Raw genomic sequence first — 27831 nt, 5'->3', positions numbered from 1 at the left:
CCAGCTGTGGGTCATAAAGAAGTTCTCTCAGGAGGTGATTTCTGGGAAAACTTCACCCACTAGGTTTTTCTATCATAGATGTGCAAGAAACTCTTCAATAGGTCATTTGTTTGACATAAATAGTCAATGTGGGCTGCTTAGGGTTTCTCTTTAGTGTGGGACATGCGGTGACGTCTGAGATTGTTAGCGTTGCTAAAGGTTTTACCACAGAGGTCACAGCTGTAGGGCTTCTCTCCAGTGTGGATCCTACTGTGGACTCTGAAATTGCAAGCCTGGCTAAAGGTTTTATCACAGAGGTCACAGCTGTAGGGCTTCTCTCCAGTGTGGATCCCGCTATGAGCTCTGAAATGCCCAACCCGACTAAAGGTTTTACCACAGAGGTCACAGCTGTAAGGCTTCTCTCCAGTGTGGATCCTGCTATGAGCTCTGAAAGTGTCAGTCCGGTTAAAAGTTTTACCACAAAGGTCACAGCTGTAGGGCTTCTCTCCAGTGTGGATCCTGCTATGAGTTCTGAAATTGCAAGCCTGGCTAAAGGTCTTACCACAAAGGTCACAGCTGTAGGGCTTCTCTCCAGTGTGGATCCTGCTATGAGCTCTGAAAGTGTCAGTCCGTCTAAAAGTTTTACCACAAAGGTCACAGCTGTAGGGCTTCTCTCCAGTGTGGATCCTGCTATGAGCTCTGAAATTCCCGGCCTGACTAAAGGTTTTACCACAGAGGTCACAGCTGTAGGGCTTCTCTCCAGTGTGGATCCTGCTATGAGCTCTAAAATTCCCAGCCTGACTAAAGGTTTTACCACAGAGGTCACAGCTGTAGGGCTTCTCTCCAGTGTGGATCCTGCTATGAGCTCTGAAAGTGTCAGTCTGGCTAAAGGTTTTACCACAAAGGTCACAGCTGTAGGGCTTCTCTCCAGTGTGGATCCTCATGTGCTTCTTGAGGTTACTGGATGAAGAAAGGCTCTTCCCACATGTGTCATAGTGATGTTTCTCCATAACTCAGCTCTCACTTTGTTCTCTGTCTGGTCTCTCTGGATCCTGTATCTAGTCTCTGGAAGCTTGCTTCTCTCTGGTTGATTCTCTGTCCGGTTACTGCTGTTTCTGGTTGAGTCTCTGTAGTCTCTCTGGTTGAGTCTCTATGTAGTATCTCTGGTTGAGTGTCTGTAGTCTCTCTGGAGCCTTAAGGAGTCTTCTCTGTCTAGTCTCCGCCCATGATCGAATATGATTGGTCAGTAGGAGATCTGCAGCTTTCACATATAAATGACATATTTTGTCTTTCATATTGGGCCACTTTGCATATGTAATGTTGATCCTTTGGTGAGAGGTGTATGTTTCTCAGGTTTATTTTTACTGGAGAAACACAAAACATCTTTGGCATTCAACTCCTATTTGTAGTAATTTGGTTTTCTTCAAAATTATAGGCTATATGATTAGACATGGTAAAAAAAGAGACACATGTTCGTTTTACAGGGAAAATAAAACCACAGAGACATATCTGTCTGTGTTTGTATTCTATTTATTCCATTGTCTTCATTTATCTTTTTAATCCTATCAAATTTAATTCAATTCAATTCAATTTTATTTCGCCATGTATACAGATACTAGGAATTTGATTTGGTATTCTCCATGCACTCCTGCACGAGATCTCCACGGCCCGGAGGGGCTGCAAGAGAGTCTCGCAGCAGCACTCGCCGCAAGCTTCTCTGTGTTGTTATCCAAAGTGCGGTTAAAAGCCACAGTCTGAGCTGCAACAGCTCTGCGCAGCGCATCAATCATGTCGGGCAGCCTTAGGGGGCTTTTGACAGCTGTTAGGGGTCAGGTGGCTGAGCGGTTAGGGAATCGGGCTAGCAATCAGAAGGTTGCCAGTTTGATTACCGGCCGTGTCAAATGATGTTGTGACCTTGGGTAAAGCACTTCATCCTACTTGCCTAGGGGGGAATGTCCCTGTACTTACTGTAAGTCGCTCTGGATAAGAGCGTCTGCTAAATGTAATGTTACCTTTTCATAAATTTTCCGATAAACCAGGTGATAAGATGTAAATTCTGGAGAAGGCAGGCCGGAAGGAGTCACGACAAAGGAAAGGAGTTGACTTTGGTTTATTAGTCGAGCAGCCCGGATCAAACAGTTCAAGACGAGCTGATGGCATGAGTGAGAACTCTGTCTCTCAGTTGTGCTTAAATACATGAGTTGGACATTACATATATAGAATGACACAGAATTGCTTCCTTAACGGGTCTTCAGTGGTCAGTGTATTGACACCCTAGAACGTTCAGCAGGTGAAGTGGTCGTTAATCACATAAGCCTTAGTTGTACATGATTTTCCTCACTGTCTCCCCTCAGTCTGGACTGCATGCTATATTCTGCTCAGAGGGGGCCTCGCTGCATGACCTCTTGACCTTACAGAGACACACGCTGTACATGTATCCAGAAACTCTGCCTTACAGAGGGCAGCGCCCAATCCAATCAGCAGAAAGCCGGTAATCACGGTTCCGAATAGGAAGATTTACTGATCATTGATCTGTTGGGCTAAGATGATTCTTATGAAATGTTCCAATAAAGGTGAACATTTTTGGTGAACAAAGTCCAGGTTTGCGAAATACTGTTTATAGGAACTGTTCTGCCCTTAGCAAGCATAGAGAATAGGCTTAGCAGTTTAGCGCCATCTAGTGGCCATTTTAGAATTTCGGCCTTTTTACGTTGGTCATTTGCAGCAGCTACAGCTGACTCGTGTTATTGTTTATTGTTTCCACGGTAACAGAAGCCGGCTCTGAAATAATTCATTTTTTACGTTGATAACACAAACAACAAGACTACTCTCTTAATCCCAAACCATATCGATCCTTGTATTTATGTTAATTTCTTAGATCGCATCGTCTGTAAGTACCATACAGAAATACATTCAGTTAATTGTAAGATAGATCTTAGCAATTTCAGTTATTTCTCTGATTATCTGTATATCACCTTTCCTGCTGCCATGAAATGTGCTACAGTACTGTAGCATACTAACGAAATAACACAGAAGACCTCAAGAGACTATTATACCTTTATTCTGTCAAATTGGATTGTAATTGAATATCATATTTGTAAAACATATTTTTTGTATACTTTCAGTTTTACTCTGTTTCATTAAAAAACCTGGAGCTTGGAAGCTACATCCTGACTTCGCGTCTATATGAAAGGAGTTAGGCTGGCTGTCGACATGTGTTAAGAAACACAGGAAAGTAAAGGAACCTAAGGTTCTTACACTTATCATTCAGTAAGAGAGGGCCTCTCTCCAAAACCAGACGCCCAACACACACAGGCTGGGCTCTTTTTGCATTTACCAACTATTACGAACATTGACTCAAAAAAATACTGCCCTTCTTCAGATTTTTACTCAATAAAGAACCTAAAGCCACGTCACTGGGTTCTGTTTATGAAGCTGGATGAACGAAGGTAAAGTCATAGCCTTCAGAAAGTGAATCAGGCTTCTATGTGTGAATGTAAATTCAGCATGAAGAATGATAACATGTCTCGATGTCATGTTCTGGTATACATGCCTCTGAGGCCAACACAAAACCCCTCTTCTAGAACATTTTAAATTGCTGCGACGGGACGTGTATCATTGCACTTTATGAAAACGATTTACTCCATTCGTTATATGGGAGTAGTGTGGTTGCGTGTATTACCACAGTCTACCACTAGATGGGAGCGGTAGCCTGTGTGCACCACTCGGTAGTAAATCAAGACAGCCACAGACTATTTTGTTTTTGGTCTGATGCTCCACTCATCAGTCCTAGCGTGATGGGTCCGCGACTTAATGTGTGATTATGCACCAGATGCTCATGTAGGCCTACTCACTGATAACTCATTGAGAATCTATTCTATGCTGTGAATTATATTCATAGGCAACACTCACACACCAATTTACATTGTAAGTCTACATGGTGATCCTGGCTGGTGTGCGCCAGCCGCCAGACCGTTATGTAAATCTGACTTTTGAGGTAAAGGGTCAACAACAATATGGCTCATCAATAGCTAATTTTCCTGGCAGGACTACCTGTCTCACGAAATGTAACTATAATGATTTTAACAAAAATATTGCAGTCATTCAAGGCATTCTGTGTGAAAGCAATGAAAACAAGTAGTTTAATTCACAGACTTGTGTTAAGTGTGTGCTAAGAGTTTTGTGATTTCAGTACGAACAAATGTGCTAAACCATTTGTAATTCTTTGTTGTTGCTTGCCAGTTTTGCAAATCTTTTTTTTAATAGGTCACCGATTTCGGTACAACACCTGTATTGTTTGCAGTCTCAGGCAAGGGCAAAGATTACAGAATTAAAACGACAAACAACTGCCACAGATGATTTTACTTTATTTTCAATTTGACCAAAGACCACAATGTTTTATTCTCCATCATTCAAAGTATTTTGCCTATACATAAATGAACCTCGTCGTAGATTAAAATTACAATTCGAAATATGTATTCCTTTTATGATGAATCTAGCGCGATAGTGTAGCAGTGTTCGACGTATAGCCTGTTTAAAGGAACAGCCCTCGGCCTGGTGTGCTCTGATGCCATTCTTCAGGGATTGATGGAAACGTTCCACCCACGCCGTTTGCCTGTGGGTGATACAGGGCTGTACGGACGTGTCGAATGGTAAGGTATGAAGTAAACTCCACAGAAATAAACTGTGGACCATTGTAGGTGGTAATGGTCTGTGGGAGGCCCCAGCGGGAGAAGAGGGACTCCAGAAAGTCCACAATGACCTGGGAGGTGACGGAGCCGGTAGTGGTCAGCTCAGGCCATTTGGAGTGTAAATCGTACACTACGACCAAGAACCGCTGATAGTGGGGAGCCCCATGGATCTCGCCACATATGTCCAACTGCAGATGCTCCCATGGCTTTGAGGGCCAGGCCAGAGGTTGCAAGGGTGGTCGGGGTCGGCGGCCGGTTTTCCCACTCACAAGGCATGCCGGACATTCTTTAACGAGGGCCTCAATGTCTTTGTCTATGCCTGGCCACCACACCAGGTCACGGCATCTCTGTTTAAGCTTCACTATGCCCAGGTGGCCCTCATGTGCCATGGCCAGCACACGGGCGTGAAGGGCCCCTGGAATCACAGTGCAGAGCCCACGCACCACACACGTGTCATTCCAACAAGAGAGCTCCTGCTTGACCCGGGAAAAGGCTAACAGCTCTTCTGATAATTCCCTTGGCCATCCCTGACGAATGTAGGTGCAGAGCTGGGAGATGACAGGATCCTGTTCTGAGGCTGCCTTCAGTTCCTGTAGAGTGACCGTGGACTGGAGCGGAGTGTGTATCATGTGAATGATCTCGCTTTCGATGTGGTTGACGTCATTGGGCGGGGCCTGGGCAGGAACTGACCGAGAGAGAAGGTCCGCAACGACATTATCCCGGCCTGGGGTGAACTGTAGAGTGTAGTTGTATTGGCGAAGGCGGTCATACCACCGATGCAGTCTCAGCGGCTTGTGACCGGTGCCAGTAGAGGAGAGCAGAGCTGTCACGGCCTGGTGGTCCGTTCTCAGCATAAACTGGCGGCTATAAAGGTAGAGGTGCCATCTTTCGCAAGCCCACATGCAAGCGAGTGCTTCCCGCTCCCCAACTGAGTATCTTTGCTCGGTTTGGATCAGAGCCCGGGAGGAGAATGCAACAGGTCTCTCCACGCCGTCCTGTACTTGTGATAGTACAGCCTCTATCGCCATAGCCGAGGCGTCACAGGTGACCAGGGTGTGACTGGATATGTCAAAGTGCGCCAGCACTGGAGGTGAGGTAAGTTGAGCTTTGAGAGTTTGCACTGCCTCGGTACACTCTAGAGACCAGACCCACGGTTCATCCCTCCGAAGCAGCTGGCGCAGTGGGGCTGTTATGGCCGAATACTGAGGCATGAACTTCATGTAGTAGCCCGTCATGCCCAGGAATGAAGCAAGCTGGGCAGCCGAGGTTGGTTCGGGAACGGAGAGGATGGCCTCTACATTAGACTGAAGGGGAGAGATTCCCTCAGTGGAAAGCCGGAAGCCAACATAGTCAATGGCCGGCACAGTAAAAACACATTTGCTGCCATTGAGGGTCAGATTGTGCTTGGCGAGGGCTTCAAACACACTTTGCAGGCGACTGTCATGGATAGCGATAGTAACACCATGTACCACCACATCATCAAGGTAGATCACAACACCTGGAACACTTGCCAGCACTGAGGTCATGACCTTTTGGAAGCAGGAGTGGGCGGAGCTAAACGGCCAAACGGCATCCTTGTGTAGCGGAAAACACCAAGGTGTGAAACGAAGGCCGTCAGGTTTCTGCTTTCAGGGTGGAGGGGCACCTGGAGATAGCCCTCTCTGAGATCCAGTTTGGAAAAGACGGTGGAGCCGTGGAATTGTGCCGTGAGCTCCTCAGACGTGGGCAGTGGGTATCTGTCCGGGACAACGCGGAGGTCCACACAGACGCGCAGAGCCCTTGTTTTTTTTTTTACCACAACCAAGTTCTAAATCCATGGTGAAACATCAACCGGCTCAATGATACCAGCATCCAGCAGCCGCTGCAGCTCAATGGACACTCCATCCCTCAGGGCCAGTGGAATACGGCGCAGTGGCTGGACGACTGGAGTCACTGAGGAGTCGAGGAGGGGCTGATGGGCGAAGGCAGACAGACAGCCCAGCCCTTCAAACAGTGATGACCACTTTTGATGCGGACCGGCAGCGACAGTCATGATGGCAGCCCCCCCTGTGTCAATGAGTGAAAATCCCAATGCCATGAACAGATCCAACCCCATTAGATTTGCCCCTCATGAGGCCACATTGAAGACAAAGGAGGGCAAGATCCTAGTACCATAGCCAACAGTCACTGCGATGGACCCCAACAGGTCAATTTTTAAGTCACCATACCCGTGTAGGACAGCAGTGGGCGTGGCCAGTGGACGGGAAAGGAAAAACTTATGGTACGTACTGGCATTCAGGAGGGAGACACTAGCACCTGTGTCTAGCAGCAGGGGAATACACACTGTGTCTATATTCACTGCACATGACTTGAACTGCATGGGCCCTGATGTTACATGGCGAATTATGGTGGGTGAGCCATCGGGAGTTTGTCCATCCGACCTGGAGGGGGCGGAGCGACACATTCTTGCAACGTGGTTTTTTCTTCCACAATTACGACAGGTTTGGTCATTTGCAGGGCAGTTCTGGGCTCTGGTGGCATGAGTATTTGATCCACAGTTACCGCAGGAAAACTGCTTTTGACGCTGACGTGGCCCTTGTTGTCTTGTGAGATGCATGACAGGGTCTGGGTCTGGTACATTCAAGTCAGCGTTCGATGGCTGCTGCTGCTCCTGTGACTGCATGCGTACTGCTCGGCTCAATGATGATTCCGTCCGTGTTAATGTAGCTGCACATTCTGCTGCACTTTCAATTTGGAATGCAATGGCGACAGCCTTAGCTAGCGTCAAATCGTCTGATTCGAGTAACGTCTCCCTGATTTTAACCTGTGTGGTGTGTTCAATCAATTGATCACGTATCATCTCGTCTGTCAACGTGCCGAATTTACAATGGCTAGCTAAACCTTTCAGGTTGGAGACGTACTGATGGACGGACTCGCCCGGGAGTTGAACCCTAACCATAAAAAGCAAACTGGTCTTTCAAAAGTTTCACAGTCCCTGCATAGTCTGCATTTGCCCCGTCGTCGGCTAGCGTTTCTAACACACGCTGTCCCTCGACTCCCAAACGGTGCCTCAGCGATGCCGTTTTCCGAGCGGCACTGACATCGGCTAGCCCTGTAGCCTGAAGGTACGTCTCAAAAGACTGATGCCAGCGATTCCACGGTATTGTAGGCTCACCTGGAAGTGCGAGGAAAGGAGGTGGAGGAGGAAGAGAAAAGTCAGGCATCCTAGTCGCCAAAATGTTGTGTTTAATAAGGACGCTGGACGAGAGGTTTTAGCACGCAGCTCACTTTACTTCTGGACCAACAGAACTGACAATTTTCAAACTTCAACAGCTGCATACTACGCATGCGCCTAAGGGTTAACAAAAGAACACAGAGTAATTCGTCCTGATGGACATAACTATTACATTGTACAACATTGTATCCATAGAGGAACTTGACTCAAGGTATGGTGTCAAAATGAAGACTTTAATTAGATAATCAATAAAACACGATCAACAAACTATAAACACTAGTAAACAACAATTCAATCAGGAGAGACCTGGGATGAGTGAAAGATGTTTATTACAGACTAATAAATGTACTAAGGTGTTTGGAGCTTGAACCCCACGGGGAATTATATGGATCAACGGGCGCCTGCCCAACGCCCGAAGAAGAATCCCCCACGGAGTCCAGACACTGGTGGCGGTGGCGGCAGCCGACGACCAATCGAGCCGAAGACTGAGACAGGAACCGGGCGGCGACGGGGTTGTGGAGGGTCGCACACTTGATAGCATGGACAAACTACAGAGGGAGAGAATCATATTTAAAGGCACGGATCATGTGACACCATTAATTGATAGCGGGAGCGCTAATCGACCTGAACCCTAGTGACCGCCCGACCAGGGAAACGGGGGGAAGGTAGGGCGTTCTTAGCGGGGGGAGTGAGAAGTGTACACTACGATTAAGCCCGAGTGCAGAGATCGGTCTTGCCTGACTGAACTTGCGCAAGCTTCATTTCAATCAGGAGAGACCTGGGATGAGTGAAAGATGTTTATTACAGACTAATAAATGTACTAAGGTGTTTGGAGCTTGAACCCCACGGGGAATTATATGGATCAACGGGCGCCTGCCCAACGCCCGAAGAAGAATCCCCCAAAAGTAAAAAGGTAGGAATTTAAGACCAGAACAAAAAGAAAACATACTCACCAACAGGAAGGAACCATGAACCGCTGGGGAATAAGCAACACAAACACGACACGGAAAGCGACCGACGTAGGTGCACCGCACCGATCGGAGCGACCGTGATCAGTGCGAGAGCGTACAGAAGGACCTAGGCTAAAAGCATACATACCCGGGCCGGAACCTGCAGGAGATGGCAAGCCATGCACAGACAGATCCGTAGACATGTTCCTATACCGAGAACCCAAAGGAAAGAGAAGCAATGATTGAAGGCGGTAGCCTCCTGGCCAGAGGCCGATGCCCTAGTGCATGAATGAGTTATGTCCTAGAGGGCCGACCCCCTCATGCTGTCGGTGTTTGCCTAGGCTGGCTGAGGCCCGACGCCCTCAGGAGTGAACGTGATAGCCTTTTCGGCTTTGGTCGGCTAGAGGCCGAAGCCCTGGGTCTATGTGGACAGCCTGTGCCGGCTGGAGGACCGACGTCCCCGCGTACATGACCTATGTAGGCTAGAGGGCCGACGCCCTTGAGTCTATGTGAACAGCCTGTGCCGGCTGGAGGACAGCGTCCCCGTGTACGTGACCTATGTAGGCTAGAGGGCCGACGCCCTTGAGTCTATGTGAACAGCCTGTGCGCTGGCTGGGGGACCGGCGTCCCCGCGTACGTGAGTCTAAGTGTGCTATAGGGCTGACGCCCTTGAGTCTATGTGAACAGCCTGTGCCGGCTGGAGGACCGACGTCCCCGCATACTGATGACCCTATGTAGGCTACCGGGCCGAAACCCTTGAGTGTGTGAGCAGCCTTTGCCGGCTGGAGTGCACGTGAGCCTTTGTAGTAGGTGGACCGACGCCCTCGTGACTTGTGCTAGCAAGAGAGGCAGGAACCAGGGACCCTCTGTTTGCATACAGAACCGAGTCGCTGTATCCGCAGGCAACGTAGCATCGAGCCTGTAAACACGAGACAGTTTAACGAGAGACACAGTAACAACACCGACCACCAGTTTTTTGCAAGTACTCACAGAGAGCCGTTAGGGCCGTAGCGATCTTTGGGCCTCGATGATGGCAGCAGAATCTGGACGAACGTACGAAGAGTACGCTGATGAAGACCAGCGGCCCAGCTGCTGCAGAGACGCAGTGGACACCCCTTGCAAAGCAGCGGACGTTGCAGCGCCTATTCTAAATGAATGGCCTGAATACCGTCCAGGGGGAAGGTTGCATTTGGCTACGACCTGCGCTAGATGGTGGCTGAACCAGGATTGGGACATAGGATTATTGCTAGGGGTTAAGAAGAGGGGGGAGAGTGGATCGGAAGGGCACCTCCTCTTTACGTACCTAAGCATAGATAAGAAAGGACAGAAAGGACCACCCGTGTTAGCAATGATGATTGAGCAAGAGCCTCCGGTTTTGGAATGTTTGAGAAGCAGAATGAAGAAATCAGGGTGAAACGTTAAGTCAGAAAAACACACATCAGTGGTAGGATTGAACACGTTTGCCCGAGTAGTGAATTCCCCGCACCGTAAGAACCCATAGAAAGCCATTAAAAACGTGCAATCCAAGAGGGAATCGATGTAGGGGGAAAAGCAACCGCGTCTGAGCACCGAGAGCATGGCGTGCAGAATAGACAGAGTGAATGGGAGTCTATCGTCCACCTTAGCGGGGAAAGCTTTGCCTATGCCTTTGAACAGGAGTTTGACTGCTGGATTCGTGAAAAGGCTGGGGAACGAAGGATCATGGCATCTGGCATTGAATTGAATACCCGCAACCAGACCTTTAATATAGCGTGGCTGGAAGTGGCGAACATCAGTGCAGTGACACACGAAAGCACACACCACATTAACACACACGGGTACCAGCGGGACAGACAAAGACAGACAGAACATAGCGTACGTTCTCCAAGCGAAATCGTACGATCTAAGGGTAGAAGCAGCCAACCCCTTCCTCATATAACCCTTGGCTATCTCTAAATATGCCTGCAAGGAGTGCTCTTCTAATCTAGGACCAGTGACGCGAGGGGGGGGACGGCCAAGGGCCACTGGCTGGCGTACGGGCACAGATCCCTGAACACCTGAAAATTGAAACGGGACAGGGAATCAGCTATGACATTATCGTGGCCCGGCACGTGACGTGCTGTGAGGATGAAATTATGAGTTACGGAGAGCCAAGTGATGCGTCTCATGAATGACATTATGTGTGGGCAATTAGAGCGCCCCTTATTTATGATGCTCACCACAGCCTGATTATCGCACAACACAGCTATGCGCTTACGACGCCACGACTGGCCCCACAGGTAACAAGCGACCACGACGGGGTAGATTTCGTACAGGGCGGAAGAGGCACCGGGCGCAGCGAAGTCATGGGGCCACGGGCTGGCGAACCACTGCTCCTGATAGAACCCCCCAAAACCAACGGACGGCGCGGCGTCGGTGAAAAACCGCAGAGAGTCCGAAGACCGAACGACGTCGTCGTAAAAGAACGACACGCCGTTCCAACCCTCGAGCAATTGCAGCCAGAACGATAAGTCGGACCGGCAACCATCGTCCAAGCACACCGGATCGAGCAAACCAGACACGGAAGACGCCAGGACGAGCAACCGGGAGATGAATGAGCGGCCCTGGGGAATCACGCGCATGGCGAAATTGAAGTGCCCGAGGAGAGACAGCAGCTGCCGCTTGGACATGACCGAAGACGCCACGAGCGACCGGGCCATGCTGCAAGCTCGCTCGAGCTTCTCAACAGGCAGGGAAGCCTTCATCTCCACCGTGTCCAGCGTAATGCCCAGAAACTCCAGACGAGTGGCCGGCCCGAGAGTTTTCTCGTCGGAAAGGGGGACGCCCAGTCCGCGGAACAGATTTTTCAACAGCAGCAGGGAAGCGCCGGACGCATCGGACGGAGGATCCACCAAGAGAAAATCATCTAAAAGGTGGAGCAACGCGGGGACCCGGACCCGGTTTAACAGGATCCAACAAAGGGCCTCGGAAACCCGGTTGAAGATGGAGGGGCTGCTCCTGCTCCCGAACGGGAGACGCACGGCGAAATAGAACCGGTTATCCCATTTCATCCCGAGCAGGTGCCACTGGGACGGGTGAACGGGGACGATCTTAAACGCGTCAGTGATGTCTGCTTTGGAAAGCCAGGCACCGGGCCCCGCCAGCTTTATAAGCTTAATGGCGTGGTCCACGGTGGCATAGTGAAGCGAAAAAGGCTCGAGGGGAATAAGCCTGTTAATGCCGGGAATCGGACCGGAGCGAGGAGCAGAAAGGTCCAGGATAAGACGTTTCTTACCGGAATACTTCCGCGTAGCGACGCCGAGGGGACTACTGCGAAACAGTGGAAAAGGGGACGAGTCGAACGGGCCTATGACGTAGCGTTTATCGCACTCTCTGGCCAGCAGCTGGGAAACGACAGCTGGCTCCCGCACCGCTGACTGGAGATTGCTCAAAACAAGGGAAGACGACAACGGACATGAAACCCCCACCCTGAATCCCTGAGTCAGCCCCGTGAGTAGGTGATCAACGAACACGGAATCGGGATGGGACGAGAGTTCGAAAGCCAGTGCAGACACATTTATTGGAGTGGATGGGTGCTCGGCCGTTAGTTCGGACCACCACGACGCCCTCGCTGAGGGCGGCCCCGACGTGGACACACCGACCACGGATGGGCTTCCTGACAGCCGCTGCAAACGTGAAGGAAATTACAATTGCCGTAGGAGCACACACTCTCATTGAAATTATTGCAGATGACCCTCCTGGAAGCAACGTGCACCTTGCGGCCACGAACGTCCACGTTCGCCTTCCCGATTGCAGCACCAAGCCCGCGAGCGCGAGGCTGGGAGCCGGGATCCCCCGGGAGAAACGGAACCAGTGGACAGAGAGGAGCTGCATGCCCCAAGCCGCCGCACGTGCCGCAAGACACGTGCCGCAAGACACGGCCTGGGAGCCCCCGACCAGCATTACCAACAGCTCGGTATCCAGCACGGACCAGTCCAGCAACAGGTTCGAGCGGGAAACGTAGCGAGCAGCCTTGCTCGAAAATTCTTTATGATACTGGTAGAACAGGTTCCTCCCGTAGCGCAGATTCAGGTCCCCAATCAGAGCCATGTAGCCGTCTAGTTCCTGCCGTCTAAGGGGAAACACGGAGCACACCACATCGCGGAAGATCCCGAAAGCCACCAGAAACTCCCCGATAGACAGGTCCCTTGCCAACCTGGGGTCAGCAGAACGGAGCACCGTGCTGTACTGATCGCTGGTGGAGACGCTCGCGTCACACTCGGGCGAGGGGAGGATCAGACGTATCAAATTGATATTCCTGCCTTGCAGGATGTGGGATCTTAAGCGGGGGGTAATGTCAGCCCCCGAAGGGATATAAGGCCTACCTGCAGACAGAACAGCTACAGCGGAAGCCAGGGTGTGCAGTGGCTCCTCCATGGGCACGAGGGGCGCCGAGGCTGGGAGCGGCGCAGCCACGGGAGCGGAAACCCCGGCGTTCTCCAGAGACGCCAGGACCAGAAGGGTGGACGAGAGGGCTTCCCCGGGCCGATCCGAAACGGGAACAGGCAGAGGAGCGACGGCAGGGCCGGTAGATGGCCCAGCGTCCGAATCAAGCACCTCCGGACGGCGCGACTTCCTTATACGCTTCCGACCTGGAGCAGCGGAGGAGACAGGGGGAACCTCGGGCGACGGGACTCGGCAAGGAGACACGCAGTCCACCCCTACGGCCAGGGCGCGGAGCTGGGAAAGCCCCAACCCGGGCGCTGGAAGGACGCCCACGGCGCGCAGACCCGCCTCTAACGCAGACCCGTCGGAGCCCCGACGAGCAGCGAGCCGGGAACTGCGTCGAGCAGCAGGGGAGGCGGAACCCGGAACAGGGACGACCTCCTCGAACAACTCCAACTCGGAATCTGACATAGCCTCCAAAACCAAAACAGGTAAAGTCCAGCCAACACGACACAGCCATAGCACTCGCGCACTTGATAGCATGGACGAACTACAGAGGGAGAGAATCTTATTTAAAGGCACGGATCATGTGACACCATTAATTGATAGCGGGAGCGCTAATCGACCTGAACCCTAGTGACCGCCCGACCAGGGAAACGGGGGGAAGGTAGGGCGTTCTTAGCGGGGGGAGTGAGAAGTGTACACTACGATTAAGCCCGAGTGCAGAGATCGGTCTTGCCTGACTGAACTTGCGCAAGCTTCATTACAAAAAATAATATCATAGATGTTCAAGAAACTCTTCAATAGTTCATTTGTTTGACATAAATAGTCAGAGTGGGTCTTCTCTCCTGTGTGGGTCCTGCAGTGAACTGTTAAATCCATACGTCTAAAGGTTTTACCACAGAGGTCACGGCTGTAGGGCTTGATGTCACGCTGAGAGGAGGGGTAGGACCCAAATGCACGAGAGATGCGAGGCATGGTAGAAACAAGGGTTTTATTCTCAAAACTGGAAACAGCTAGGGTACTCACACGGACAGGTATTGTAGGACAAGACAAAGACTGGACACAAAACAGAACCTAAATAAAGATTGTTCTTGCTCCGGCTTTAACTTCTGGATATTCGGCAGCGTTGCCACAACGGACCGAATGGCCTCGCTCGCATCTTTCTCCACCGCCATTACAGAACCACAAACTAGGGCACGACATCAACTTCATCGTTCTCAGCCACTCCCTCTGTTCGCTGATTGGACAGGTAGAAAGTTAACCGGAGACATCTGACTTACGTAGCTCTCCAGACGCAGTACAGAAGCAAAATCAAAGTCGAAATAAACCTGATTCGTCTAAATGGGCAAATCATAATTAAATAAGGCAATATGTAACACCAACGTCGTCGGTTTATTTTCCAATGTGGGTGGGACCATAGATATATATATATATAAAGGCTTTATATACAGTTAGGTCCATAAATATTTGGACATTGACACAATTTTCATCATTTTGGCTCTGTATACCACCACAATGGATTTGAAATGAAACAATCAAGATGTGCTTTAAGTGCAGACTTTCAGCTTTAATTTCAGGGTATTTACATCCAAATCAGGTAAACAATGTAGGAATTACAACACATTTTATATGTGCCCCCCCTTTTTAAGGGACCAAAAATAATTGGACAAACTAACATAATCATAAATCTAATTGTCACTTTTAATACTTGGTTGCAAATCCTTTGCAGTCAATGACAGCCTGAAGTCTGGAACCCATAGACATCACCAGACGCTGGGTTTCGTCCCTGGTGATGCTCTGCCAGGCCTCTTCTGCAACTGTCTTCAGTTCCTGCTTGTTCTTGGGGCATTTTCCCTTCAGTTTTGTCTTTAGCAAGTGAAATGCATGCTCAATTGGATTTAGGTCAGGTGATTGACTTGGCCATTGCAGAACATTCCACTTCTTTGCCTTAAAAAACTCTTTGGTTGCTTTCGCAGTATGCTTCGGGTCATTGTCCATCTGCACTGTGAAGCGCCGTCCTATGAGTTCTGAAGCATTTGGCTGAATCTGAGCAGATAATATTGCCCGAAACACTTCAGAATTCATCCTACTGCTTTTGTCAGCAGTCACATCATCGATAAATACAAGGGAACCAGTTCCATTGGCAGCCATACATGCCCACGCCATAACACTACCTCCACCATGCTTCACTGATGAGGTGGTATGCTTTGGATCATGAGCAGTTCCTTCCCTTCTCCATACTCTTCTCTTCCCATCATTCTGGTACAAGTTGATCTTGGTCTCATCTGTCCATAGGATGTTGTTCCAGAACTGTACAGGCTCTTTTAGATGTTTTTTGGCAAACTCTAATTTGGTCTTCCTGTTTTTGAGACTCACCAATGGTTTACATCTTGTGGTGAACCCTCTGTATTTACTCTGGTGAAGTCTTCTCTTAATTGTTGACTTTGACACAGATACGCCTACCTCCTGGAGAGTGTTCTTGATCTGGCCAACTGTTGTGAAGGGGTTTTTCTTCACCAGGGAAAGAATTCTTCTGTCATCCACCACAGTTGTTTTCCGTGGTCTTCCGGGTCTTTTGGTGTTGCTGAGCTCACCAGTGCGTTCTTTCTTTTTAAGAATGTACCAAACAGTTGATTTGGCCACACCTAATGTTTTTGCTATCTCTCTGATAGGTTTGTTTTGATTTTACAGCCTAACGATGGCTTGCTTCACTGATGGTGACAGCTCTTTGGACTTCATATTGAGAGTTGACAGCAACAGATTCCAAACACAAATACCATACTTGAAATGAACTCTAGACCTTTTATCTGCTCCTTGTCAATGAAATAACAAACTCCCATTAAGGAATAACATACACCTGGCCATGGAACAGCTGAGCAGCCAATTGTCCAATTACTTTTGGTCCCTTAAAAAGGGGGGGGGGGGGGCACATATCAAATGTGTTGTAATTCCTACACTGTTCACCTGATTTGGATGTAAATACCCTGAAATTAAAGCTGAAAGTCTGCACTTAAAGCACATCTTGATTGTTTCATTTCAAATCCATTGTGGTGGTATACAGAGCTGAAATGATGAAAATGGTGTCAATGTCCAAATATTTATGGACCTAACTGTATATCTATGGGTGGGACAGCTTTTTAGAATCTATATAATAGTGGTTACCGCTGTTAAATATATTATTCTTGATACAAAATGTGTGGTGGGGGATACACATTTTTAATTTTTAAAACGTGATTTAAAACAGTTCATGTACAATTAAATGTACGCCCCTGTTTAACACTGATAACAGACCGTGCACAGCCTGGACTCTTAACAGACCGCGTGTAAAGAGCGCCATCTGCTGTTTGATGACGTTTACTGTATTATGACGTAATTCATCAAATAAACTATAAAAGGCCGTTCTGATCACTGCTCTCATTTCTTATTGAACATTTTCTTGGACAAGGATTTGGATCTCTGCGACGCTTTCACCTTGACAAATTCGTATTGGAACACAGCAATATTATAATGTAAGTAAATGTTCAGATTGTTTTGCACCTAGGAGATATGGGGACTTTTTAAAGTTGTAAGGTTTCAATTTAAAAGACGATGTTCTCGGGTATAGATATGAAGGTAGTTTATACATTAATCAGAAAAATGTATTGTAAGGTTATTCTCTGTGTTCTTTGGAAAAGTAAATGGCGCTATCTTCAAATTGTGCTGTCTGCTGTTTGATGACGTTTGCTGTATTATGACATAATTCATCAAATAAACTATAAAAGGCCGTTCTGATCATTGTGCTCAGTTTTACTTGAACATTTTCTTGGACAAGGATTTGGATCTCTGCAACGCTTTCACCTTGACAAATTCGTATTGGAACACAGAAATATTTTTGTAAGTAAATGTTCTGATTGTTTTGCACCTTACAAGTTGTAACAACTTTTTCAGTAAGGTTTAAATTTCCAAGACAATGTTCTCATGGTAGATATGTTGGTAGATATTAGATTATTCTGAAAAAGTAATTATATTCTCTGTGTTCTTTGAAAAAGTCTGTCTTTTCAGTGGTCAGGTGTGAAAGCCTCTCTCTCAAATCGGACTGCAACAGCAAGTGTGACCTGAGGCAGTCTCTGAGGAAGAGACATGGAGAAAGATAAGAAAGACTCATCTCAGCCCGGGGTGAACGAGGGAAGAGAGGGGAGTCTGTCTGGAGACAAGGTGACCTTCATCAGGGTGTTGACCATGAGGCCTCCAAGTCTGGAGGACATGGACCCGGTCAAGCCCTCGGATCTGCCCCCTCCTTCAGTACCCACCACTGGGTCAAAAGACCAGCTGGAAGCCCTGGAGGTTGTGTCCACTTCCCAGGGCCTCAGTGGAGTGGAGAGAATGCCCCCCAGCACAGCCAGCAGCAGCACGTCTGCCAGCCAGAGGGCGATGAAGACAGCCTGCTCCTCAGCCCTGTCAAGCCACACCAAGCTGCCCCTCTCTGTGATCAGAGCGGTGTTGCAGCTGATCAACAACGACAGGCTGCCAGACCTGCTGCTTGACTTGGACGCCAGCCGAGATGTTCCAGGCGCCCAGACCTGTAGCACATCAGCTCGCACATTGGACTCGCTCCAGATCAAGACCGCCTCAGAGAGTCTGCTCGCCAACGTCCGTCAGCTCCGCCGGCAGACAGCCACCACCGGCCTGCATCTTCAGAGCCCCGTGAGCTCCACCAGATGCACGTCAGAGCTGATGCTGCCAGAAAGCCCCCCGATGCCCTCCAGACAGGAGCTCATCCACAGCTTTGCTGAGAGCTCGGTTAAGAGTCAGCTGCAGAAGAGCCTTGAGTTGAACCTTCCCTTGACCTCCAGCCTGGCCTGCCAGGAAACCCTGGACCGCACGGTCAGGATCCTGACGGAGAGAGTGATGGACACTCTGTGTGAGTCTGCTGCTGCAGCTCCATGTCCTGGGGAAGATCTCGGTGAGCTCAGCCCTGCAGCGGTCATCATGGATGCTGGGACAGCGTCAACCTCTGCAGGAGAGACGAGAAAGCCTAAGAAGTGGTGGAGCCTGCCGAAGAAAGCCAAGCTCTTCAAGAACAAGGTGGGTTATTTATGTAATAGAGCTTATAGAGCAGAGCTTATAGTATATAGTATGAGTACAGAATGAATGACCATGGGTTAGTTATTCATGTAATGGAGCAAGTATAGAATGAAGAGGCAGTGTTGGGAGAGTGGCTGTTGTTGTTCTTAATCCTGATGCTTTGGTGGACTGAGAGGTGTTGTCATATAGTTTCCATAGATTCCAGCATGTTCTGTGTTTTCCCCTGCAGTTTCTGAAGAGAAAGATGGAGCCCAAGAAGCCCTCAGCCCAGGAGGAGCTTCCCCCCAGCTCTCACGTCACATCTAGTGAGCGACCACCACTGCTTGTCATCCTTAATGGATCACAAAGTGATCCTGTAGATTTGGCTAATTACTTTGGCTGTGCCTCAGTACAAACCTGGAGGTCTGGTGTGTCTGTGCCTCAGTACAAACCTGGAGGTCTGGTGTGTCTGTGCCTCAGAGACTGGGAGGCTGGCTCCAGCTCTGACCCCCACACCACTTTCTCTGGCCTACCTGTTTTGGTGAGGTCCATCAGCAGAGCCGCTACAGAGGAAAACAAAGAGTTGAACCTTTGATGAAAGCCTGTGTAGCGAGCCTGCATAGCTAGCCTGGGTTGATGAAAGCCTGTGTAGCGAGCCTGCATAGCTAGCCTGGGTTGATGAAAGCCTGTTTAGCGAGCCTGCATAGCTAGCCAGGGTGGATAAAAGCCTGTGTAGCGAGCCTGCATAGTTAGCCAAGGTGGATGAAAGCCTGTGTAGCTGCCAAACCGGCAAAACTTGGTTGTGGGCAGGCACGTGCACAGACATTTTGGGGGGCAGGTGCTCAAACCAAAAAAAGGGCACCCATTGGCACGTGCACAGATAGACCCCTAGTGGTGCTCAAGCACCTGCCCTTTGGCCCTGGATGAGAAAAGTGCCCCTTCTGCTGGAGCCCAATTTTTTCTTCATTCATCAATATTTTACTCTGTCATCAATTCCCCCAAAATGTGTTTTGATATCTGATGGGGCATTTATTTGAGTTCTTGTGAGAATTTTGCCCCGACATTCTCCGCGGCGCTCACAAGCCCACGCCGCGCTCCTCCCTCCTCCTCCACTGAGTGCTCACTACTCATGCAGTGCTGAGCGCCAGGCCAAACGGCTGCAGCCTACTTCTTCTCTGACCCGCAGCATCAGACAAACAGGTAATGCCGGTGTTTGTGCAATCCCCCAATGTTGTTTGGTGATGAATTAACCACAACATTAGCGCAGCTGAAAACATTACGTCGCAACTGGTCCGACGTCCAACTGGTCCACAGCACTTTACATTATGCCTCTCATTTACCCATTCATACACACCCACAGCGACGGAGTTGCCATGCAAGGCTAGCCTGTTCATCGGGAGCAGCTTGGGGTCCAGTGTCTTGCTTAAGGACACTTGGACACACGGCCTGGAGGATCTCCAGGAGGCTGATGTGGGATGTTTGTTCTGGTTTCCTGCCTCTCGGTTCTTCTACCCTGCAGGTCTCCTGGCCCACTTTCTCCCGGACAATGTAAGGACCGTTGCCAAGGAGCCAGAAATGTACTTTCAGCAGTAAGGGTGAGGACTCTGAGTTTCTCACCTGGCTGTAACTCGCTGGGCTGAGTGGATCAGGAGAAGACCATCACAGAGACTCACTACCGTCCGGGACATTCTACTTTATCTGCAATAAACTAGTTATATTGCAGTTGAAGTGTAACAGTCCTGTTTGTTTTCCTAACAAAGCTATAGCACAGGGAGGTGCGCGTTGACGAAAGGTTCTAAGATTCTGATGTACTTATGTGTGTGTTGTGGTTGGACACAATGCTATAGCATTAACAGGTACATCAAAAGACAGATATGCACATTCACCATAAGGAGAGAGAGACACCAGGGTCATCAGCAGCATCTTTATTTCTTCATCATAATGAAGCTTGTGATACAGTACACACGTACTCTGAGAGAACCTTTACCTGACCGAAGGTACTCTGAGTGTCTGTCCAAAGAACAACTCACAGAAACAAGAAATCCCCTTTCGATTCCAAACAACTAGATATTCAGTGAGCCTGTGTTTGGCTACGTATACATTTCCTCACTTGTAGGGAGATCCTTTAATCAAGAATAGGCCTGTCATAGCATGGGCAAATGACTTCACCGCATTACAGTTTTTTTTCAACTGCTTACACACATATTCCTAACTTGTCACACAATTTCTGAAACCTGACACTCAAACACCAGAACCACACACCAAATCTCTCTTATCCAGAGCGACTTACAGTAAGTACAGGGACATTCCCCCGAGGCAAGTAGGATGAAGTGCCTTGCCCAAGGACACAACGTCATTTGACACAGCCGGGAACCAAACCAGCGACCTTCTGATTACTTGCCCGATTCTCTAAACGCTCAGCCACCCTACTCCCTAATTCTCGGCCTTTGACTCAGTTTTCAATTTCATAAAACACTTTTTGCAAACAACAACACACAATTCTCTAACCAACAAATAACGGCTTTATAATAGGCCTATAAATAGGCCAAAGGTCAAGTAAAGGTCTAGAACAATGGATGCAAACAATGTAGACAGAGTAAGGTACAATGCAGACAGAGTAATGGACAATGCAGACAGTAATGGACAATGCAGACAGAGTAATGGACAATGCAGACAGTAATGGACAATGCAGACAGTAATGGACAATGCAGACAGAGTAATGTACAATGCAGACAGAGTAAGGGACAATGCAGACAGAGTAAGGGACAATGCAGACAGAGTAAGGGACAATGCAGACAGAGTAATGGACAATGCAGACAGAGTAATGGACAATGCAGACAGAGTAAGGGACAATGCAGACAGAGTAATGGACAATGCATACGAAGTAAGGGACAATGCAGACAGCGTAATGGACAATGCAGACAGAGTAATGGGAGTTGGAGGGAGAGCCAGAGGACGAGGCAGAGTTCGGATTAGAGGAGGAGGAGCAATAGGAAGAGGAAGGGAAGCTAGCGGAGGAAGAGGAGGAGTTGGAAGGGGGAGAGGAGGAGGACAAAGACAAGAAACAAGAAGAGTGGTTTCTGAAGAGATTAGGGCTACTATCATTGATCATGTGATCAACCACGGTTTAACAATGAGAGAGGCTGGACAGAGAGTCTAGCCTAATTTGAGTCGATTTACAGTGGCGGGTATAATTCGAACATTTAGAAATGAGAACAGGTATGTAACAATCTACGGTAATGTACACATGTTCTAATGTACACATAATAGCTATTTCAGCATAACATACGTTGTGCTATACATATATTTTAGCACCCATGCATCCATTGACTGCAGTGCACTGCATGATTGGTAACAGTCTGGTGGATTACTGTATCATACTGTGCTACAGTACAGCTGACTGTAAGAAGACATTCTGACAATATTGTAGAAAATAGTATATATTTCTGTATGTTACAGCTCATGGCACACACTCACACTGTTCTTGAATCTTCTACAGAGTAGAAAGACAAAGGTTTCGTGGTGGGCAAAGTCACATGTTCACTGATGAGCAAGAGACGACTATCGTGAATGTGGTTTTGGCCAATATTGTTTCAACCTTGCAAACTTTTTCCCAAAACTTTTGTAAGAACATTACCAACCTTTTCAAGTCAGGTGGCTGAGCGGTTAGAGAGTCGGGCTAGTAATCTGAAGGTTACCGGTTCGATTCCTGGCTGTGCAAAATGACGTTGTGTCCTTGGGCAAGGCACTTCACCCTACTTGCCTCGGGGGGAATGTCCCTGTACTTACTGTAAGTCGCTCTGGATAAGAGCGTATGCTAAATGTAAATGTAGGAGAGAAGCCCTACAGCTGTTAGCCTGGATCTGCCCTCCTACGTACTTCCGCTCAATTTTTATTTTGCTGTGGAAAAATGAAAATGTCGACCTTGGGGATGTGGGTGATGCATCCGTGCTGAATATGCTTGTCCATCTCAAATACCTCAGTGATGTCAGGTAAGAAGAACTCCCACTTCTATTTAACATTGGTCACCTCAACATCTGGACTCAAGGTGGCTTTCTGACTCTATCAGGACCAACCAGGACTTCAGACTGGTTTTCCTGTTCCAGGAGGAAGCTGAAAACTTCATCAAACTATAGATACAGTGGGTATGCAAAAATCTCCCCCCCGTACATGCTGAGGCCTTTCAGCAAATATCCGTGGTGACACATAGCCACCTCAACACCTTCCTCATCTAGCTTGTTGGCCCTCCTGGATGTGTCCCTTGCGGCTGTCCAATGTGAGGCACCACACGTGCCCCTCCCTTGTGTCTGTGAAGACAATTCATAAACAGAAACATTCAATAACAATGAAATCTAAAACTTTGTATTAGCTTAACACTTGTGTATGGTAAAAACGCTTTTTACAGCACTGTGGATGAGGCCAACAAAACTTGCCACCTCACTGTCCTTTGCAAGGAACAGCATGTCAAAAAATGCAGCTTCATCAGAGCTAGAGAAAAAACAATAATGTAAATTGCGTAAACCATTTGATTTGTAATTGAAATGTATTTTAATTAGATAACTCACCTTCCTGATCGCCGAAAGTGATAAATCTTACGATTACCATCAACTGACACGGCAACTGTTTGTGGTGTGCAGGCTGGACAGGTGAATGGGGTCACACAGCAGAGCTGCTCTTTCTGAAAGGAACAGTACATAAACTCCAGAAAGCTCCGCTGCAGTGCATCCCCGTTGATTTGACCAGACTGAAATATACATAAATAAATAAAATTACAGCAATTCACAACAAGAGAATACAAAAAACATACATAGAATGGCTGATATTCTTTTCTCTTTTACACTTACTCTTCCAGCACGCTGTGTGCGATGTTCAAGTAACTTTGTGAAGGCCTTCCTGGACAAGCCTGGAGAATCCCCTTCAACTCCTGGAAAGAGCTTAGGAGGTCAAGAGAGTATAGGGTCTGTGAATGTGTTGTAGCTGGACAATATCCGCTTTTGATCAGGTCCCTGACTTCTGGGGTCCACTTTTGCAGGCAGATATTGCACAAATACACAGGTTTGTGCAAGTCATAACGTCCTGGTGACAAATTACTGAATAATATCAACATAATTCTATACTTTGTGTACATACACTAACTAAAGAATGTTAAATGAAGGGAATTTCTTGCTTTACCATTCATGGTAATGAGGATTACTGCTTTTCCAGCCAACACAGTGACGTTGGCGACCTCACAGGAACATAATTTAGGAGCACGCACTGTGGGTAAAATGCAAGCTGCAATGCAAAAAAATATGTTATAAACACGTATATTCAACTAATCATGCAGACGGAACACAGAAACATACTGTACCAGGACAAGTGAAGTTCACATTTGCTCTTCAACTGATAATCAAAAATAACCAATTCAAAATCTTAGTAATATAACAGGGTAAAAGAAGCATACCTTGCTCTTGGGTGGTGTACTGCCCAGCTTCACCAATAGCTAGATAGGTGGATGGAGGAATGGCTCTGAAGAATCCATCTACCACACTGTCTCTGTTGTGGAGTGGCCATCTTTTATGAATGTGGACATCACATGCCTCACACAGCCACTCCTCAGGAAGACAATCTCTGCACCCAAGAAAGGAAAACAAGGTTTATTAGCTAGCTATTTTAGTGTTTCAGTTTTCAGACTAAAATGGAGGTGCTAACTACTTTTTACTCCCAAACATGTAGCTAGAAAATGCAAACAAGTGGTTCAACCGTATGACAGCAGTCTTCTGGCAGATGTAGCACAGTTCCTGGCCAACATCCTCTGAGTCCAGAAGACATTTCAGGTGAAATGGCCGAGCTTCTTTCCAATGCTCTTGTGCTGTCAGGTGACGTGAGTGCCAAGATGAAGTGGTTTGTGGGGACTCCGTTGGCATTGCAACTGGGCAAGACTTCAACATTTCCAAAAGTTTCTCCATGTTTCGGTCTATAGAAGAAATGGTGGTTTAAATTAGCCATGTTGGACAAATTAAGATTAGAATCTGTAGAGACAATATTACCAAATTCTTCTTGAGTTTGGAGCTCCGGAGAGGATTTCTCTGCACTGGAAGGAGTTCCTGTGAAACAAGACATGAGAGAATAAATAAAACAGATTTTAGATGTCAGATTTTTGTATTGTATTTAGACCGAATTTAGGTTCAGTGATTCTCAAAAGGTTACGCCAGTGTCAGACTATTGTATTTCCTAAGTGTGATAAATAGAGGTAAATTCAGACATGCACATGATACATTTGTATGAATAAAGACAACCAACCAGTAGTTGAGCCCTGCCTTCGCCCACCACATCTTCCCTTAGGCTTGCCTCGTGGACCAACTACACATCCCCTTTTAATCAGTGGAGTAGCCTCTCTGGATGCTCCATTACTCCGTTTCTGTGAAAAATATAGTTTGACTGTGATCCTTGAAATGTTACTGTATAATGGCACTGTATAGCAACCTAAATGTAGGTTTATTGTAAAAGCACTAACCCTCGCTTCATTTAAAAAATGTTTTTGTTTGATGGAGAGTGCAGTGAGTCTGCCCCCTTGGTTGAGATTATCCGATGGACGTTTGGACGCCATCATTGGACAGACAGAGAGAGAGAGAGAGAGAGAGAGAGAGAGAGAGAGAGAGAGAGAGAGAGAGAGAGAGAGAGAGAGAGAGAGAGAGAGAGAGAGAGAGAGCAATAGAGAGAGTAATAGAGCAATAGAGTAAAATAGAAAGATGTGATTCTTAAAAGAGCCTTTGGGTTGGTTTGATAACAAACAGGTAGTAGGTTGTGGAGAAGGGCAAATGGTGTGAGAGAGAGAAATAGAACAATAGAGTAAGAAAGAAAGATGTGGTTCTTAAAAGAGCCTTTGGGTTGGTTTGGTAACAAACAGGTAGTAGGTTGTGGAGAAGGGCAAATGGGTTAAATGGAGCTGTAACGGAAGGTTTAAAAAAAAGAAATGAACAAGGGCATATAGAAGTATAGAAGACATTGATTTTCTCAGTCTAACCAGCCCATCGGAAATTATGTCAACTACTCTGCCTGATATTACGGACTACTACTGGTGCTCATCTTGGTAAATTTTGAGTCCTGCAAGCAGGAAATCTGACACTAGATGCATTTACTAGCTCAGCTAGCTGAGCCCACTCAAATCTGGCAGGCTGGCACTGTACAATGCTAGCTTGAGCTAGCTAATATGCCTCCTATTCTTAAATGTCTATGCTGATTTATTTTTTTTACAATAATTGAAATACAGTTTTGTACAGATTTTTTGTAATACTTGTATTTTTATAGGCCTACTGTAAATTAGGGCAACTCTATATGTTATTGCATATTTTATTTTCTAAGCATTGCTAGTCTATGTACCTTTAGTATAGTTAGATCTCATATTTAAATTTTTAAGATTCCTATGTTTAATGTATGTATTTTCCTGCCAAAGCAAATTCCTTGTCTGTGCAAACTTTCATGGCGATTAAAACCCTTTCTGATTTCTTATTCTGATTCCTGATTCAAGTAAGGTGTGAGAGAGTGGAAAGCTCCGTCAGGATTAGGCAAATCTCCAAGATGTAGTGGTGTGGAGTTCATAATATTTAACTATAGGCTATGTAGCTTTTTTTTTAAATAGCTCTTAAAAAGAACACGGCAAGTTATTTTATGAACTCGTTTTTTATCGCTTAAAAATTAGAACAAAACCTTAAATTAACACGAAAAAATGCCCCTATTGTGTTGCTCCATTGAAAGGAATTGGTTAATTAAAAAGTGCAGAGGTCACAAAATATTCTCTCCATTGAAATGCACTGGTTGAAAAAACGTGGCATAGTCACGAAAAAAGTGCCAATTTCGTGAACGTGTCACGAAATATTAGATTCTTTTTCGTGACTGTTTTCACAAAATTATGTGATACTGGGTTGCTACAAGGGCGTAGGATTTACTTTGACATTGGGGGGACATATTGACCTGATATCTTCTTTGTCGAGCTTTCAAAGTTCCAAATGTACAGTTTTTGTCCCTGCTGTATCTAGGCTAATTTTTGGGTGGGACACATGAAGCATTTTCCGATATTGAGAGGGACACGACTCCCCCGGTTCCTACGCCAATGGTTCTCTAAAAAGACAGAACTCTAAAAGAGAGAATCATTAATGAGTTGTGTATCTCAACACTTCAGTTGCCAAACTTAACAAAAAATGATATTACATTGTACAACATGTATCCATAGAGGAACTTGACTCTGAAAGTATGGTATCAAAATTAAGACTTTAATTAGATAATCAATGAAAACATGATCATGAAACTATGAACACTATAATAAAGTAACAACGATAAAAAATAAGGTATAATTCTTGCCTCTCTTGTTTGTTCTGGTTCTTGATCTTCTGCTGTATTTTCTATGTGCACTATCTGGTGTTAGCGTGACGTACAGTGAATGAAATATAATGTAAAGTCCTTAGACAGGTCTTTCCAAAGCATAGGCAAGAAAGTCTTCAATATGTCATTTGTTGGACATAAACAGTCAGTGTGTGCTGCTTAGATCTTCTCTTCTGTGTGGGTCCTGCAGTGAGCTCTGAAATGGCCAGCCTGGATAAAGGTTTTACCACAGAGGTCACAGCTGTAGGGCTTCTCTCCAGTGTGGATACTCCGATGAACTGTTAATTCCCCAGTCTGTTTAAAGGTTTTATCACAGAGGTCACAGCGTTAGGGCTTCTTTCCTGTGTGGATTTTGCGGTGAGTTGTGAAATTGCTTGCATGGCTAAAGGTTTTACCACAGAGGTCACAGCTGTAGGGCTTCTCTCCAGTGTGGTTTCTGCGGTGAGTGGTCAATTCCCCAGTTTGTCTAAAGGTTTTACCACAGAGGTCACAGCTGTAGGGCTTCTCTCCAGTGTGGAGCCTGCTATGAGCTCTGAAATTCCCAGCCTGACTAAAGGTTTTACCACAGAGGTCACAGCTGTAGGGCTTCTCTCCAGTGTGGATCCTGCTGTGAACTGTTAAATCTCCAGCCTGTCTAAAGGTTTTACCACAGAGGTCACAGCTATAGGGCTTCTCTCCAGTGTGGGTCCTGCGGTGAACTGTTAATGCCCCAGTCTGTATAAAGGTTTTACCACAGAGGTCACAGTTGTAGGGCTTCTCTCCAGTGTGGATCCTGCTGTGAACTGTTAAATCTCCAGCCTGTCTAAAGGTTTTACCACAGAGGTCACAGCTATAGGGCTTCTCTCCAGTGTGGGTCCTGCGGTGAACTGTTAATGCCCCAGTCTGTATATAGGTTTTACCACAGAGGTCACAGCTGTAGGGCTTCTCTCCAGTGTGGATCCTGCTATGAGTTCTGAAATTGCAAGCCTGGCTAAAGGTCTTACCACAGAGGTCACAGCTGTAGGGCTTCTCTCCAGTGTGGATCATCATGTGCTTCTTGAGGTTACCGGATGAGGAAAGGCTCTTCCCACATGTGTCACAGTGATGTGTCTCCATAACTCAGCTCTCTCTTGGTTCTCTGTCTGGTCTCTCTGGATCATGTATCTAGTCTCTGGAGGCTTGTCTCTGTCTGGTTGATCTCTCTGGT

The 27831-nt window shown here is 47.2% G+C and overlaps 2 protein-coding genes and 1 long non-coding RNA gene across 3 annotated transcripts in view; 1 reads left to right on the top strand and 2 right to left on the bottom strand.

Annotated features, from left to right (window-relative positions):
* Positions 1 to 27831, top strand: part of LOC134038204 (zinc finger protein 721-like) — a gene marked incomplete at its 3' end in the record, with an annotated part of 119226 nt that overhangs the window by 28856 nt on the left and 62539 nt on the right. The window lies entirely within an intron of this gene.
* Positions 138 to 27748, bottom strand: LOC134034850 (zinc finger protein 271-like). The gene is made up of 2 exons (XM_062479516.1): positions 27025 to 27748; positions 138 to 945 (listed from the first exon to the last, which is right to left on the bottom strand). The coding sequence occupies exons 1-2, from the start codon at positions 27738 to 27740 to the stop codon at positions 138 to 140; spliced, it is 1524 nt and encodes a 507-aa protein (XP_062335500.1). The 5' UTR covers positions 27741 to 27748.
* LOC134035313 (uncharacterized) lies at positions 22421 to 24926 on the bottom strand. Its single transcript, XR_009932346.1, has 8 exons — positions 24567 to 24926; positions 24314 to 24370; positions 23728 to 24240; positions 23457 to 23558; positions 23129 to 23360; positions 22850 to 23028; positions 22679 to 22772; positions 22421 to 22591 (listed from the first exon to the last, which is right to left on the bottom strand). It is a non-coding gene; the product is annotated as an uncharacterized LOC134035313 (long non-coding RNA).

The sequence above is a fragment of the Osmerus eperlanus genome, chromosome 2, assembly GCF_963692335.1.
Source record: "Osmerus eperlanus chromosome 2, fOsmEpe2.1, whole genome shotgun sequence".
Lineage (NCBI taxonomy): Eukaryota > Metazoa > Chordata > Actinopteri > Osmeriformes > Osmeridae > Osmerus > Osmerus eperlanus.
Note: the sequence above shows the minus strand (reverse complement) of the source record. Positions and strands in the feature narration are given on the sequence as shown.